Below are 15438 nucleotides of genomic sequence, written 5' to 3' on the forward strand. Positions count from 1 at the left end.
ACTTGGAAAAAAAAGTAATTTTTCACATTTAAAAGCAAGATAGAATTAATTTCAGAAATATTAGACAGCGCCACCTAATCTACTTTACCAACATATACAAACTACTAATTAAAAAACCAAGGATGGGAAGATACAGCAAAAAATCGTTGACACATAAAGTTATGACAAATGGGAATTATGTCAAATGAAAATTATGACAAATGAACAGTATGTCAAATACACATTATACTAATTTAGTGTTATACCAATTAAAAATTATTACAAATAAACATTATGTCATAAAATAGTTATGACAAATGAACATTATATCAAGTACATTTTATACTGCATGATAATTATGACAAATAAAAATTATGAACAATGAACATTATGTCAAATTAAAATTATGTCTAATGAACATTATGTCAAACTTAAATTATGCGAAATAAACATTATGTCAAGTGCTTATTATAAAAAGTTAACATTATGTCAATCAGTAATTATGACAAATAACAGTTATGACTAATAAGAATTATGACAAATGAGCATTATGAGAATTGTAAATTATGACAAATTAACATTATATCAAATAACAATTATGTTAAATTGAATTTATGCCAATTAAGAATTATTATAAATGAAAATTATATTAAACAATCGATGTGACGAATAAACATTATATCAAATATATTTTATACTAAATGATAATTATGCCAAATAAAAATTATGACAAATGAAAGTTATGACTAATAAGAATTATGACAAATGAGCATTTTGTGAAATGCAAATTATGACAAATGAACATTATGTCAAATACACATTATACTAAATAAGCGTTATGTCAATTGCTGATTATTAATAATAAACATTATATCAAACAGTGATTATTACAAATGACAGTTATGATTATTAAGAATTATGAAAAATGAGCATTATGTCCAATAGTCATTATGTTAAATTAGCGTTATACCAGTTAAGAATTATTACCAATAAATATTATGTCAAAAAGTAGTTATGACGAATGAACATTATATCAAATACATTTTATGATGAATGATAATTATGCCAAATTAAAATTATGATCAATGAAAATTATGTCAAATAAAGATTATGACAAATGTATATTATGCCAAATAAAAATTTTGACAATTGAAAGTTATACCGAATATAACTTATACTAAATAAACATTCTGTCAAATGCGAATTATGCTGAATAATTAGTATGTCAATTAAAATTTATGCTAAAGTAAAATTATGACCAAAAAAATTATGACAAATATTGGTTATGTCAACTGGTTTTATGTCAAATGAATATTATGACATTTGAGATTTGGGGAAAATTACGGCACCACAATTATTTATGTTGTGTAAAAACACAGTAACGAAGTAAAATTAGTAACTGCAAGTGAATATAAATTATTAAACTGTTTAAATTTTTTTTTAATTATGGTTGTGATAAAAATATACTTTAATAAGATTTATATTTAAAATGAAACTCATTATTATTATTTGGATTTCTTTGAAAATAGTTTTATAAATAGATTTATATTTTGTATTGCCTTTAAAACAATTTGTTTTTCAACCTCTAATGGAACCACTAATCATATTTCCTTACTTTTCTTTAAATTATTTTCAAAAACCAGAAAAAAACAAACCGATATAAAAACAATCAGTTTATGCAGGTTATGTCACGGCAGCCATTTTGCGAAAGTTCTATGTGTTAGTAACTGTATGTACACATTTTGTGTCAGTGTGGGTAACTAGTTCTCAAATTTTCCGATAGGTTCGATACCTCCGTTAATTGTAAAAGAAACGGGGAAATCAGCTTCAACTTTTCGAGGGTTTAATATAGCAGTGGGGTCTCCTTATACTACTTCGTGGTTTTTGAAAAAAATCTGTAGAACCGTTTTTTTTTAATTAATGAAAACATGGTCATTTTTCATGTTTTTTCACTGTTCCCATGTAAAACTTCAAACTTTATCAATTTTTATCTTGAAAATGATACGGTAAAATTCAATAAAATTTGAACAACACATGTAACGTGATGTCAATAATACATCTTAAAAATTTTTAAAAAATCTGTAGAAAATCGATTTTGGGATGAACTTCCTTAACCTTTACAAAAACTTAAAAAGTCGAGTATGTATTTATTTTTAAGATTAAAATATCATAGAAAATTACCAGGAAAGAAAAATATTTTTTAAATTGTAAATGTTTAGTTTAAAATATTAAATTGAAAACTTTTTTTGGTAAACAGTAATAAGTAGAAAATTATTCAAGTTTTTTAAAAAAATTTAAAAATAGCTCATTTAATCAAATATGTTAAGCACACACTTTTTATTATAAATCTGACAAATAGAAAAATAAATGTTTCAAAATTAACATGTTTTTTCTAATTTGTGATATAAAAAATAACTTACCTATTAGTATTTTGCATCTCTGATCATTGTTTGTTGTTTGATAAACAATAACTTAACCTACTTTCTAATTTATTTGTTTTTCTGTTTCGAACCATCAAGAACTGGTGCATTAGCTAAAAAACTGAATTCACCAATTCTCGAGTCATTACCTCGAAAAATGGAGAAAACCTAAAATATGGAACCAGATACCGATGATTTCTTTTTAAAAAATATAAAATAATTATTTTAACATATATTTTTACATGCAAACTCAATATAGTTGTTCTACAATAATATACAAATATTTTTTCACAGAAAAAATAATTAATAATATAATTAATTTGTATTTCTAAAATTTTATTCTCATCAACCTGAAGTATTAAGAAAATGATGAATCGAGTAAAATTGACAGCAATGCATTTTAATTTTAATTGAATAATTATTTTAGTGGCGTTTATATAAAATTTTATTAAGTGAATCTATAGTTGAAAGTATAAAGAATATTTACAAATTATTTTTGTCTATAAATTTTCAATAATATACTATTTATAGAAAAAATAAAATTAAAATTATCGAGAACTGGTGCACCCTCGGTAACTGGTGCTTTTACCCTATTGGTATAATATTAAATATCGGATTTTTAAAGAAATCTCTGCCTTTTTGAAGGGTCATTGGAATGTCGCTTTTGACAAATTCCACAAGTGACTCCTCTGGGCATCCACATTTTGGGAAAGTTTTCTACCAGTAAAAGTTATGATAAAATAGAGGCACTTTACTTTCGACATTTTACGGTACTTTCGAAATATAAGATTTGCAGTTGGGCGGAGTGAAAATGCTGAAGTTTTTCGGATATCCTTTAAGCCAAGCGAAAAAAGTTTTGGTTCACCATTGGAGAGGAAGTAAAATAGAGAAAGATAGAAAGAGAGAGAAAAAAAACGAAAGAAAAGAAGATTTAGAAATGGAGAAAATAATCCAATAGTCGAGTATTTTATTTAATAATTATTAAGAAATAAATTTGAAAAAATCATATTTTTACTTCGTGATCATTTTTCTATAATATATATTATAGGTATTTGAAGGTAACTGAGAATTTTTGTTTGTATTTTTTTTCAAATATTTTATATATATATATATATATTTTTTTTTAAAAATGGGTCAACCGCGTGTTTCCAAACTTAATACAAAAGTATTCCTTTTATACAGATGTGTGTGGTGCAATAAACACTTTTCCCCGCTGTATCATAAGAAAGGAACTTTTGAAATGAAAAAAGCTTCCTGTAAAATAAATTGTGCTTAGTCTCAAATTCTTAAGAAAAATCCAGCAAACGCGATAAACACTATATTGACGTGATTTTCTCGAAAAAATTGTTTCTCAGTGAGTATAAGAGGATTACTTTTTTTAAATCGAAAAAAAAACCGAGCGATGAAGAATTCTGTTTTTATATGAAAAAAAAATTATTAATTTTTTTTTTTAAATTATTTTGAAAAAAAAGAATTAAAATGTAAATTATAAAAAGTATATTTTTAATTTAAAGGAGAAATAATTTTTTTTTAAATCTTTTATATAGAAATGATAAAGTAAAAGGCACGTCTGACTAAAATCGATTGTCACTACTTAAAGCTTCACTACTTGACAGATTCCAATCAACCGCAAATAAATTTGCAATTATAAATACTGTTTTAAAGAAATATAAATTTTCGATAAATATTTAGGTTATAAAAAGTAGCTCATATTTATATATATAAAAAAAAATTTATTATATTAAATATTAATATTTTGTATAATATTTAAATATTAAAAAAAAATTTTATTTGAAATTTACATATTAATTTGCGAATTTCATGAAAAATACCTTTTTATACTGTTTCAATTTGTGAAAGAGATTTTTCAATGTTAAAAAAAAAAAAAAAATAAGTTGAAAGGGTGTCGATAAATAATTCCTGACGGAAAGGTGTAAAGTATTTTCCGATACTTTTCTCCAGGAACATGATTTAATGTTGTTTTATTTTATTTTTTTTTCATTTCAATTCATTATTATTTGCGAGTTTCGAAAAGTTTTTTTTTTACAGGCGATTGGATTTAAATTGTTGAAAAGCCATTTCACGATTCCATTATCTTTCACTTTTCCTTAAAATTTAAATCGTTCAAGTAAAGAATAGTAGTAAATTCCTTTTTTTTAACCGAAAGAAGAAAATTACTTTTTTTTTTTTTTTGACAATATCTTTGTGAAGAAAAAATAAAATTTATTTTACTCAACAAAAAAGGCGATTCCACGTGAAATTTACCTATGGCCTTTTAAATTCGGATAGATATATTTTTCTTCGTTCGTTATAGAAAAAAATGGGATACGTATTTTTTTTTTTTTATAAGTGCCCAAATTTTCGAGTTATGAATTTTTATAAAACTGATTGTGAGTTTTTCGAGGTTTTTTTAAAAAAATTAACTGAACCTTTTTTCTCTTGACGAAAATTCCCAAATTCAATACTTTTAGAGTTTAGATGTCATTGAAAATTGGTCCAGTTTTAAAATACCTCGAAAATACTTCGATTTTTAAAAATTCATAACTCGAAAATTTGGGCACTTATAAAGAAATAAAAAAAATATATACGTATACCAAATTTTATCAGCAAGGAACAAAAAAAAAATTTATTTTTCCGAATTTAAAATGTCATAGGTAAATTTCACATTTAATCGCCCATATATATTTTCTTCCAAAGAAAAATGAAATTTCCACTATAAAAAAAAAAATGTAAAAATAAATTAAAGAGAAAAAAAATGTGATTCTCGTTTTTTTTTTTTTAAAGAAACTTTTGACCACACCACAAGCTATAGATACTTATCGACAGTTTTCTTAAACTTTTTAAATTCTATAAGAAGTTCACTTAGAGGAAGTTTACTGGTATTTTTTTCATTTCTTTTTTAAAATAAAAAAAAATGTCGAGTGAAACCTTATAAAACTCCATTTGCTTTATGTATTAAGTGAAACTTATATAAGTACCTAAAGAGTGAGAGAGAGAGAGAGACAAAATGCTTTAACATCTTTTTGCCAGTTCTAATATGGATGCATGTTCACTGTATTCTATTTATTGAAAACTTTAGTAGGGCAATCCCGCGCTTTTCATCTATACTTCTTTACTTGTCCCGTCCGCAAGCGTGTCGATTCAAGGAGAAATTCTATCGTAAAGCAATTGATTGTGAAAACTTAAACGTACTTGTGAAAGCTTCACGTCAAACTTTCTTAACACCTGCGTTGTTTCTCAAACGATATATATATATACACACATTCTTATCGAAAAAAGTTATCCAAGAAAGATTGTGCACATCCAATAGAAATATACATATATTCATATATTTTGCCTTCAAATTATACGCTTAAATTTTTTACAGTTTCGACAAATTCGTATACAGCTATCCTTGAAATTTATCCTTGAAGGACAAATTTTTTTTTTTAATTTATTTAAATATAAATAAGGAATGTCATATGAGAAATTTTTTCAAAAATATTTGCCTTAAAAAATGTTAACAACTATGTTTTTTTTCATTAATAACTTTATTTTTTTTTTAAAGGGGAAAAAAGTTATATAAATGTTTTTTAAAACACACCAGACTTTAAAAATAATTAAATATAATTTTTTTTATTAGTAGTAATGGTTGATATCAATCAGCCACTCACAAGTGAAAAATTTTCAAATTTCTGTAATTTACAATTTTTATTTTAAATAAATAACAGCTTTTAGAATTTTTTATTTCTAATTTATATTCTATTTAAGATTATTATTATATTATTTTTATTGTTAGTATATTATTATTATTATTATTATTATTATTATTATTATTATTATTATTATTATTATTACACATACAGTATATAAAACAGTTAAGAATAATTTCGAATAATCTCGCACGCATGGGGGATCGAACCCAGGACACTTGGGACGCAAGCCATGTACTCTGACCACACAGCCACGTTGACTTTTACAATTTTTTGCAGGAAATAGAAAATCTTAAAGTTTTAGAAAAAAATTTTTCAATTTGTAATTTATTTAAAAAAATAAACTTTGTGTTTAATACTTGAACTTGTTTTTCAATCTCAAAAATATCGAGAATATTATTTAAAATTTGAAATCATAATAAAATATAATATAGAAAGGACAAATTGAAAAAAAAAAATTTTTAATTTTTTAACATTTTCTATTTAAAAAAAAACGTATACTACTTTTTTCACTATTTTTTATAAACGTATAAATGAAAGAAAAAGCATTTTTTTCCAAACTTTATTTGTTTTATGGTTTAAATGTGCTAACATTAAAAATATTAAAAATTTTAAGTTAAAATTTTTAGTACTACTTATACCTATAAGCATTCAAATCACTATCAATTATTGTATAAAAGAGAAAAAAAAAATTCTCTACGTCTCCGTTTTCATATGAAATACCACAAGTGTATATATATATCGAACATATTAGAACAAAAGAAAATTACCGGAAGTGCTCCAAAATCGTTAATTTCTTCTTTTAGACTATTGTAACTTATCTTTTAATCCTGAAATTTATCCTTCCGTTATTTCTGGTTTTCGCTTGGATAAAAAGAAATTAAAAGAAAGAAGTAGAAGTGAAATTGTGTGAAAGGATTTTCTTATTGTATATTTCTTTTGTTCACTTTCTGATCCATAAACTGTATTTCAATTTGTTTTTTATTTAATCTATATTAATTAAAAAAAAAATCTACGGATTTTTTAACATTTTTTTTTTTTTTTTTTGCTTTTTTTACAGTAAATAATGAAAAAAGTTTAAAAATTAAAAAATTATAGTTTTCACAATAATTTTAGTAATAATAATAATAATAGTAAGCAATTATAAAATGCAAAATTTATAGGGAAATTATTAAAAAAAATAATAATAATATACACGTAAATAAATAATAAAAATATTAATAATAAACCGTACAGATATTGTCTCACTTTGCACAGAAAATAAAATGTATTCGATTGTATTCATTATTAAATTATATTTATTCATATCAAATAAAAATTATTTGTTTCAAGTAAATATTTATTTATTAATTGTCAAGTAACTGATTATTTTCATCAAATAAATTTTTTTAGTGTGCCTTATTGAAGGGAAGGCTTCATTTTTATATTTACCCCTTCAAATTTTAATAATCATACGAAGTTATATTTTTTTTATTGCATTATTTGGGTCTTAAATACATACAGGATGGACAAAAATGGAAAATTAATTTTTGTTCATTTTAAATTTTGTATTTTTTTTTTAAATTCCCATCGACTAAAACCTTTCAAAATTTTTGTTTTATCCAAAATTAAAGTCTTTTAGGTAGATATAAATTTTTTAATTTCCACTTCAAAAAATGTAAAGTTAATGTATAGTTATTGTAATAAAATTTTATATCTTTAAAATTATCGAAAGAACGTTAAACAAAATTTTAAATTAAAAGAGTTCATTAACGAGTAATTTGAATATTCTAATTAATAAATAAAATCAGGTACACGACACAAATTCAATACAACAAAATAATGATAAACAATATATTCAATAAATCAGAGTCAATAAATTCAATTTTACAAATTTAATTTCTTAATCTAAAAATTTATACACGCGAGACATTCACTCAATCATACTTCGACTTAAAATACATTCACAATTCGAGAGTTCAATCACAAAGACATTTGAGGTGATAAAATGAGAAAATATCTGAGATCCAAAAACATATAGTAGAGAATATAAAAGATGAGAACATTAGAAAAATGATATTGAGAGCATAAAAGTATTAAATATCTCAATATAAATGGAAATAATAAAATAATAAAATTCGAATCAAAGACTTATCTAGTCGGTGATAGTTGACGTCGTGGGGAATAACGGTGTGGCACCGGATAATAGCCTCGTCGATGGTGTGTTGGCACCGCTGGACTCGTTCGTCAGTGTGCACAATAAATTCAGAATCCAATGATATTTCAATTATTACAAATATCCGCGTCGTCATAGGGCCCAAACCTCCGCAGAATATTTATATTAAATAACACCCTGTAGACCTCACGTCCTGAGACATCCGCACACGCACCGTCCTCAGATCCCTTTTTCCACGTTGAGAACGCGCCACTCTTTTTATTAATAACCAGAAATAAAACCATGAAATATATATAAAAATAATCAAGAACAAAATGTTGACACTGATTTTTATAATTAGAAAATATTTAATTGAATCTAAATTTGCATAATTATCATTAATACCTTTGGGCAGTCGGCGACTCGCAAAGACGTGGCGCAACTTCTATCAACCAGACCGGAAAAGTGAGGACAAATCGTGTGCGGAAATCTATTTTATTAATTCCCAGAACGCGACCCCCCCATAATGCGACTTTCTTCTTGTCTAGCGGTGCCCACGCCTCATCGTTCCCTTTGGCGCCTTTTCCCCGAAATTATCCGACTTTTATCGAAACTCGTGAATGACAAATCGCGCGAATACTCAGATACCAACACTCGATTTTCCCATCACACTCTAACTTATAACAAGAAAACAAAATTTAACCAAAGTACAATTGAACGATGAATAATTTCTTACATTATTTTGTTATTATAAAAAGAATATAGTTCAGTTTTAATATTTAAGAAGCAGTGTTAGGTAGACAATTGACGTGGCTGTGTGGTCAGAGTACATGTCTCGCGTCCCAAGGGTCTTGTGTTCGATTCCCCATGCGTGTGAGATTTTTCAAAACTATTAAGTATTTTATATACTGTAAATTTAATAATCTTAAATTTAATATAAATTATAAATATCATAAATACTACAATAAAAAAATTATAAATCAAACAGGTCATTGATTAATTTCTATTTTTATTTATGTTTCAGGTATCGGTCGTAATTAAAAAAAAAATGGAATCATGGAAATGTAACAAACCAGTAAAATGCAATTCTTCTTCATGGTGCCAAATCGAACTTGTGGGAAGCAATAAAAGCTGCAAGTCGTAAAGAGCTTCTATACTTCTCGTTATTCGTATGTCGTAAAAACGTAACATTGTGAACTCAAATATGAACTCATTAAAATTTAAAGTCTCGTAAGAGGAAATTGTCGAGCACGAATTTATTGCAATAAACCAAAACATTTTCAAAGAAGGAACACATATATATTGATAACTTGCAATAAATTATAATTCTCTCGAATTAAATTGAACATTCCTTTAATTTCATTATTAAAAGGAAAAATTAACATAAAACGAATAATATATTTTCAACAGAAATTAAATACTCCCAATCTCGTGACATTTTCAAAGAAAAATAAAAGAAGCTCAAGTTAATGTATTTAAAAAAATAAGCGATAATTGTATAGAAATATCGATGTAGAAAATATAATATACAGCTGGAAATTATAATATATAGTTATAAAAATATAAACAAATAATCCAAAAATAAGTGTAAAAACGAAGTTTTAAAAAATAGAAAATGACCCAAGGGAAATTAAACATCTACTCTTAAAATCACAATCAGTGATACAGTGTAATATATATATATATATACAATAATAAAAAAAATGCGTTGGAAACAATTAGAAGCAATTAATTTCAATTAAAAAGTATATAATAAAAATAAAATAAATGGCTTATGATATGTGGTGTAAAATATAATAAATGAAAATGTGAAATTATTTCATTTGTGAATTTGAATGTTTTTTCATAGTGTTATTCAGTGAACATGAAGAAGATGAGGAAGTGTTTTATGAAAATGAAGTGAGATAACAATGCGTATTGTTAATTAAAGAAAGGGTGGGAGGAGTCGCGGAGGGTGAGAGTGAGTGCCGAGATTGTAAATGTCTCGTGTGCGCGATTTTCTGAACGAGTTTCCATATCATGTTGACGGCCGAGAGTAATTTGAGCTGGACGAGCGACCTGAGTGCAATATTGCATCAGGTGTCTTGCAACAGTACCTTTCTGGGCTGCATGGAAGAGTGCGGAACGACCGTGACTGGTTATGATCATTTTTGCACTGTTGAACCTTCATCGACAATGTCAACTTCATCATCATCAGCAGCATCGTCGTCGTCATTGTCGGCGACCCTCTTTTGTAGACCTTGCGATTTTACTGGTTGCGACTTCAATGTTTCTCTGGTATTGAGAGGTCTGGAGAGTATCGAAGGTGCTTTCCTCTCTAAGATGCCAAGAATTCGTGATTGCAATTCAACCTTTTTCGGTCAGGTGAGTTTTATCCAAAAGATTTATATTTTGTACTTTAACACGTAAAGATCATAATAATGGGTGCTTTCGACGTGCTCAGAAGTGATCACTCAGAAGTGTTCAATCGCTTTGGAAATATTAATTCCTAGAACCCATAATTTTTATTGGCTCATAATTTTAAAATTGCGACAAAATGTGAACGTGCATTAGATTCCAAAAAAGAATAGTGACATAATTTTGGGGAATAATATAAAAATTTTTCTCTAGAAGACTGAAAATGTGATATCCTTCATTGTTGGGATTACAGATTAGATTACTCTAGATCACATTGGCTTACTCCGCTTAGTGTCATGAAAATACGTAATGGAACACTAGCGCCACTGATTGTGTTAAACTCAGCTGGACAGTCAGCCATTGTAAAAGTTTTAAAAATAAGGAGCAATGTATTTTTGGGTTATGTTCAAAACGTACTTCTAATTTTTCTCACTGTTTACATACTTCCCACGAGAGCGCTTGTGTTCCATTACGTATTTTTATGACACTAAGCGGTTACCAAAATTTGTTCCACTGTCAATGTACGTAGTTCGGTCTCCTTATACTACTCCATGGTTTTAATCGTTTTAACTGTTATAGTCCAAGTCAAAGTTTCGTCTTTGTTTACATTTTCATAACCTCAAATTTTTATATTTTGAAAGAAAAATTACTGCGGATATTAAAAAATAATAATTATTTATAATTTAAGTTGATTATAAATAGGTATTTTAAAATGATTGGATAAATTATTTTAGACCTTCTTGAATTACTGCGGGCATTCTAACCTCTAAATACATTATTTTCGACACAATAATTGACATGCAGAAACTAATTCAAACGCGCAGTATTAAAAAAATTTCGATATCACTTTTAATTGCTTAAATTTTGTTTAAATAATGTATTTTTGTATTTTTAAAATCACATGTGTGCGGGTTAGGGCCAAAGCAGAAAAGTTTTGCGAAAGTCATTCGTGAACGAGATGCATGCGTTAGAAAAGGACAGAGATATATATTTATGTCCTTTTCTATCTCATGAACCATGTTTGCGTACGACTTTCGCGAAGCTGTTCTGCTTTGAACTTTATGCATTTTACTACAAATTCAATTTGTGCACAACTGAGTGATCCGGAACATAATCCAACAGTGATCTGTGAGCACATCGAAAGCACCAATTTGTAGCGATCAATTTATATTTTATATATTTGCGTATAGTCTATGAGTAGAGATGTGCGATTAGTTCGAATCAAATTAGCGAATATTCGATTCGAATCAAAAAGATTTAACATCAATCTATTCGAAGATTTCGAATTAGCTATGATTCGAATTCGAAAATTTTTATAATATTTTTCATTTTCAATAAATATAAAATTTAGTTATGAAGTACAAATTTTCAAATTTAAAAATCTACCTCCATTTCTGGAGCTCTTTCTATGACTAGTGACATCTAGCGGCTTCCAGTAGAGAACTGTTTCTTTCTTATATTTAATGGTCACCTTTATATTCTCTTTCACCTTTAATTCGAAATTTAGTAATAAATATAAATGTTCATTTCTTATAGTAAATTAAAAATAAAATGTATTCATATTTATATGTCATACTAAAAAATAAAATGTTTTATAAAAGATAAATTTTAATTTATAATTAAACATTTTTGATTTAAAAAACAATTTTCAAAATTATTGATGATTAAAAATACAAAATGGACAAAACAAATGATAAATGACAAAAGTTAAATTTGTGATCTCTTGTCACGAAATTCCAAGATCGATTAAATAATTTAAAAAAATTAATGAATTAAAAAATAAATTAATAATAAATAAGAAAATCTTTAAGGAATAGTCAAAACTCATAAAAAGAGAAAATTAATCATTGTCATAGTATAAACAAATATTAATAGAGAAAAAGGGTGAATAATAAATTTTTAATAAAAACACACTAAATAACGGGGAAATACATAATCAAAACATGTCGAAATAAGTCACAAATATTACAATTAATAAGAGAAATTTAGAAAAAGGAAATCAATTTTAATAAAAACTGAAATGGATGATAATGAAATTGCAATTTTTTTTTTCTATACATTTTTTCAATATGCAAAAAATTTTAAATGTGGAAAAATACTAATGGATTTTAACGATTAGACTTTAAACTACAGTTTAGTTACAGAATTGAGTCGAAGAATTTAGTAGAAGGGAAATAGCATCTGTTCTGCTGCGTGGGATTGACCCCACATGACCATTACGTTATATTATTTTGAGGTGTGACCTTTAAGGGTTAAGAAAAAAAATGAATGTAAAGAATAAAGGAAAAAGAATAGTTAATTTTTACTGTAAGTAAAATTGAAAAAATGATTTTTAAAAGAATTTTAATACATATTACATAAAAAATAACCTCAACTTATTTTTGCTGCATTAGAAGTTCTGTAAAATAAATTGAATTAATAACAAACTTCACGTTATTTTTAAAATGATTTTGACGTGGTTTATTTCAAAAATTTCAAGGTTTGTTTAGTTTTTTTTTAGAATTTTAATGATTTGTTTATTTTGAACTTCTAAAAATTCTATTTTTTGGTAATTTGGATTTTTAGAAATTCGTATTTTTATGATCTTTTGGTAATTCAAATAATTATTTGAAAATTAGATAAATCTGACAGTCGAATTTTTTAGAATTCTATCTATTATTAATAATAATTGAAACTTTTGAAAATTCGATTTTCTGATAATTTAAATTTCAAAAAATTTGAACCTTTAGAAATCTTATCTTTTGGTAATTCGACTTTCAACAATTTGATAAAATGGTAATTCAACTTTATGAAATTCGACCTTTTGATAATTCCATATCTTTTGAGATTTAGATCAAAATAAAGCGACTCTCGAAAAAAATTCTACTATATTTATAAAAGTTGAATTTCATATAAAATATTTAAGAAAAATTAATATAAAAAAATCGTAAGAAAATAATTTCTTTATAATTAATATAAATAACAAATTTTATTATTAAATAATCAATTTATCACAACAATTTTTAAATTTAGCGCCACTACTACACAGTTTGGTGTTACATAGTTGGCACACTTGAACTTATCAATTAACAAGTTTCATAACCAAAAAATTTTTCTATTTATAAATCTTGAATTTCATTTTTGATTTTTAGAAATTATTTAAGAAAAATGGAAAATTCTATAGGTATTTCAGTAAAACACGTTATGAATGGTCTATATGACTAAATAAATATAATTTAAATTCGTAAATTATTACTTTTTTCTTAAATAAATAAAAGGGATATCTTTGAAGGAAATTGTATTTTAATATTGTCGAGACACATAGAAAAGTAAGAAAATCACAATGCAGAAAATATTCACTTTTAAAGAATGAGTCTTTTTCACAAGTTGAAAGGAGGAAGACATTTCTCTTGCCCCAAGAGGAACAAGTGATACCACTTAAAAACGAGACGAATAAAATTAAAGGAGAAGTCGAAAGAAATTCGTACACATATATATATATATATATATATATATATATATATATATATATATATATATATATGGGTGATTCTCCGCGTAGCGCACAACTTGCTTTTTTTCATGTTGTGAAAGAAAAATCACAAATAATGTCCACATAATATTTCGATTCCAGTGTAAAAAGGTCATTTCCGTGATTACAAACAAAAACCAATAGTTACTTTTGTATTTAACATTATAATTTTTCGTTAAAAGTGGTTTTTAAGGCTGAAAACGTCAAAATTTGACCTGTCCCCACAGGATGTTTATACAAAAAAGTTAATATTTTTAGAAATGTGCACTAATAAATACAATTTCTGTTGCTATTTTAGTATTGTATATTGTAGTGGAATTGAATAAAAAAACGTTTGATCAAAAAAATAATTATTTTCTTTTTCTTTTGCTATTTATACTTGACTGCACTTTTGTGTGTTATTCTGCGTTTTATTATTAAACATTGAATTATTTAAATAAAAGTCAAATGTTAATATAGTTCTACTTCAGTAACAGCAATTTTCTAATTGATCTATCCTTTTTTACACTTTTTAAGATTCAAATTTATATAGGGCATCAGAAAATCGTCTCCACCGACATCCACCGACCCTTCAATAGTTAAAAAAAAATAGAATATAATTAAATAATAAAGGTTAAATAAAGTGTAGTTATATTATTTTAGTCTATATATATGTGAAACATACACTGAGAAAAAAATGCTATTGAATCAATGAAATATTAGTTTGTCGCATAAAACGGCATATTCAATATCGTTCGAAGACATTCGCTACTAATTCAATAGCATATGCTATAAATTATTACGCCATAGATTTAATAGCATGCACTCTTGTTAACATAGCATATTTTGTGCGTTTGATTTGAAGAATATTTGAAGTGAAGATGCCATGCTATTCAATTCAAAGTATACACAATAAATGATATTACAGATTTTATTGAATTAATTTCTATTTTACTTTAAGTCAATATTATTATGCTAATAATAATTAATCTTTAAAAAATCTAATTTATATTAAAATAAATCGTAGGAATGTGATTCCTGGTTAAAGAATGCATTTTAGTACAAAAATTTCTAATTCCACATAATTGAATAAATGGTTCTATGATTCAACTACGTATACTGTCAATTTTATAGCATCTGCATTTGAACGTATGCGAGTTATTATAACAACAGCATGTGCTATTGAATCGAAAGCAACTTGTATTGTTTCAAAGTTACTTTTATAAAAATTAAAAACACTATTTTTTAATACAACAACTTTTTTATTTAATTAATGAGTACATTTATTTGAAATTAAATAGGGGAATAGTGTCAGGGTTGGACACT

General features: G+C 25.6%; 1 protein-coding gene across 2 annotated transcripts in view; it reads left to right on the forward strand.

The window, feature by feature from the left end:
- LOC127283578 (5-hydroxytryptamine receptor 2C-like) overlaps nucleotides 1-15438 on the forward strand; it is a 227380-nt gene that overhangs the window by 33432 nt on the left and 178510 nt on the right. For both annotated transcript variants that reach the window (XR_007843371.1, XM_051308547.1), the window contains exon 2: nucleotides 9250-10589. Coding sequence is in view for 1 of the 2 variants with exons in the window: in XM_051308547.1 (XP_051164504.1) it covers nucleotides 10245-10589 (345 nt within the window). In the remaining variant the exon portion in view is untranslated. The remainder of the gene's footprint in view (nucleotides 1-9249; nucleotides 10590-15438) is intronic.

This window comes from Leptopilina boulardi, unplaced genomic scaffold, assembly GCF_019393585.1.
Source record: "Leptopilina boulardi isolate dan_hultmark-lab unplaced genomic scaffold, ZJU_Lbou_2.1 LbouV2_310, whole genome shotgun sequence".
Lineage (NCBI taxonomy): Eukaryota > Metazoa > Arthropoda > Insecta > Hymenoptera > Figitidae > Leptopilina > Leptopilina boulardi.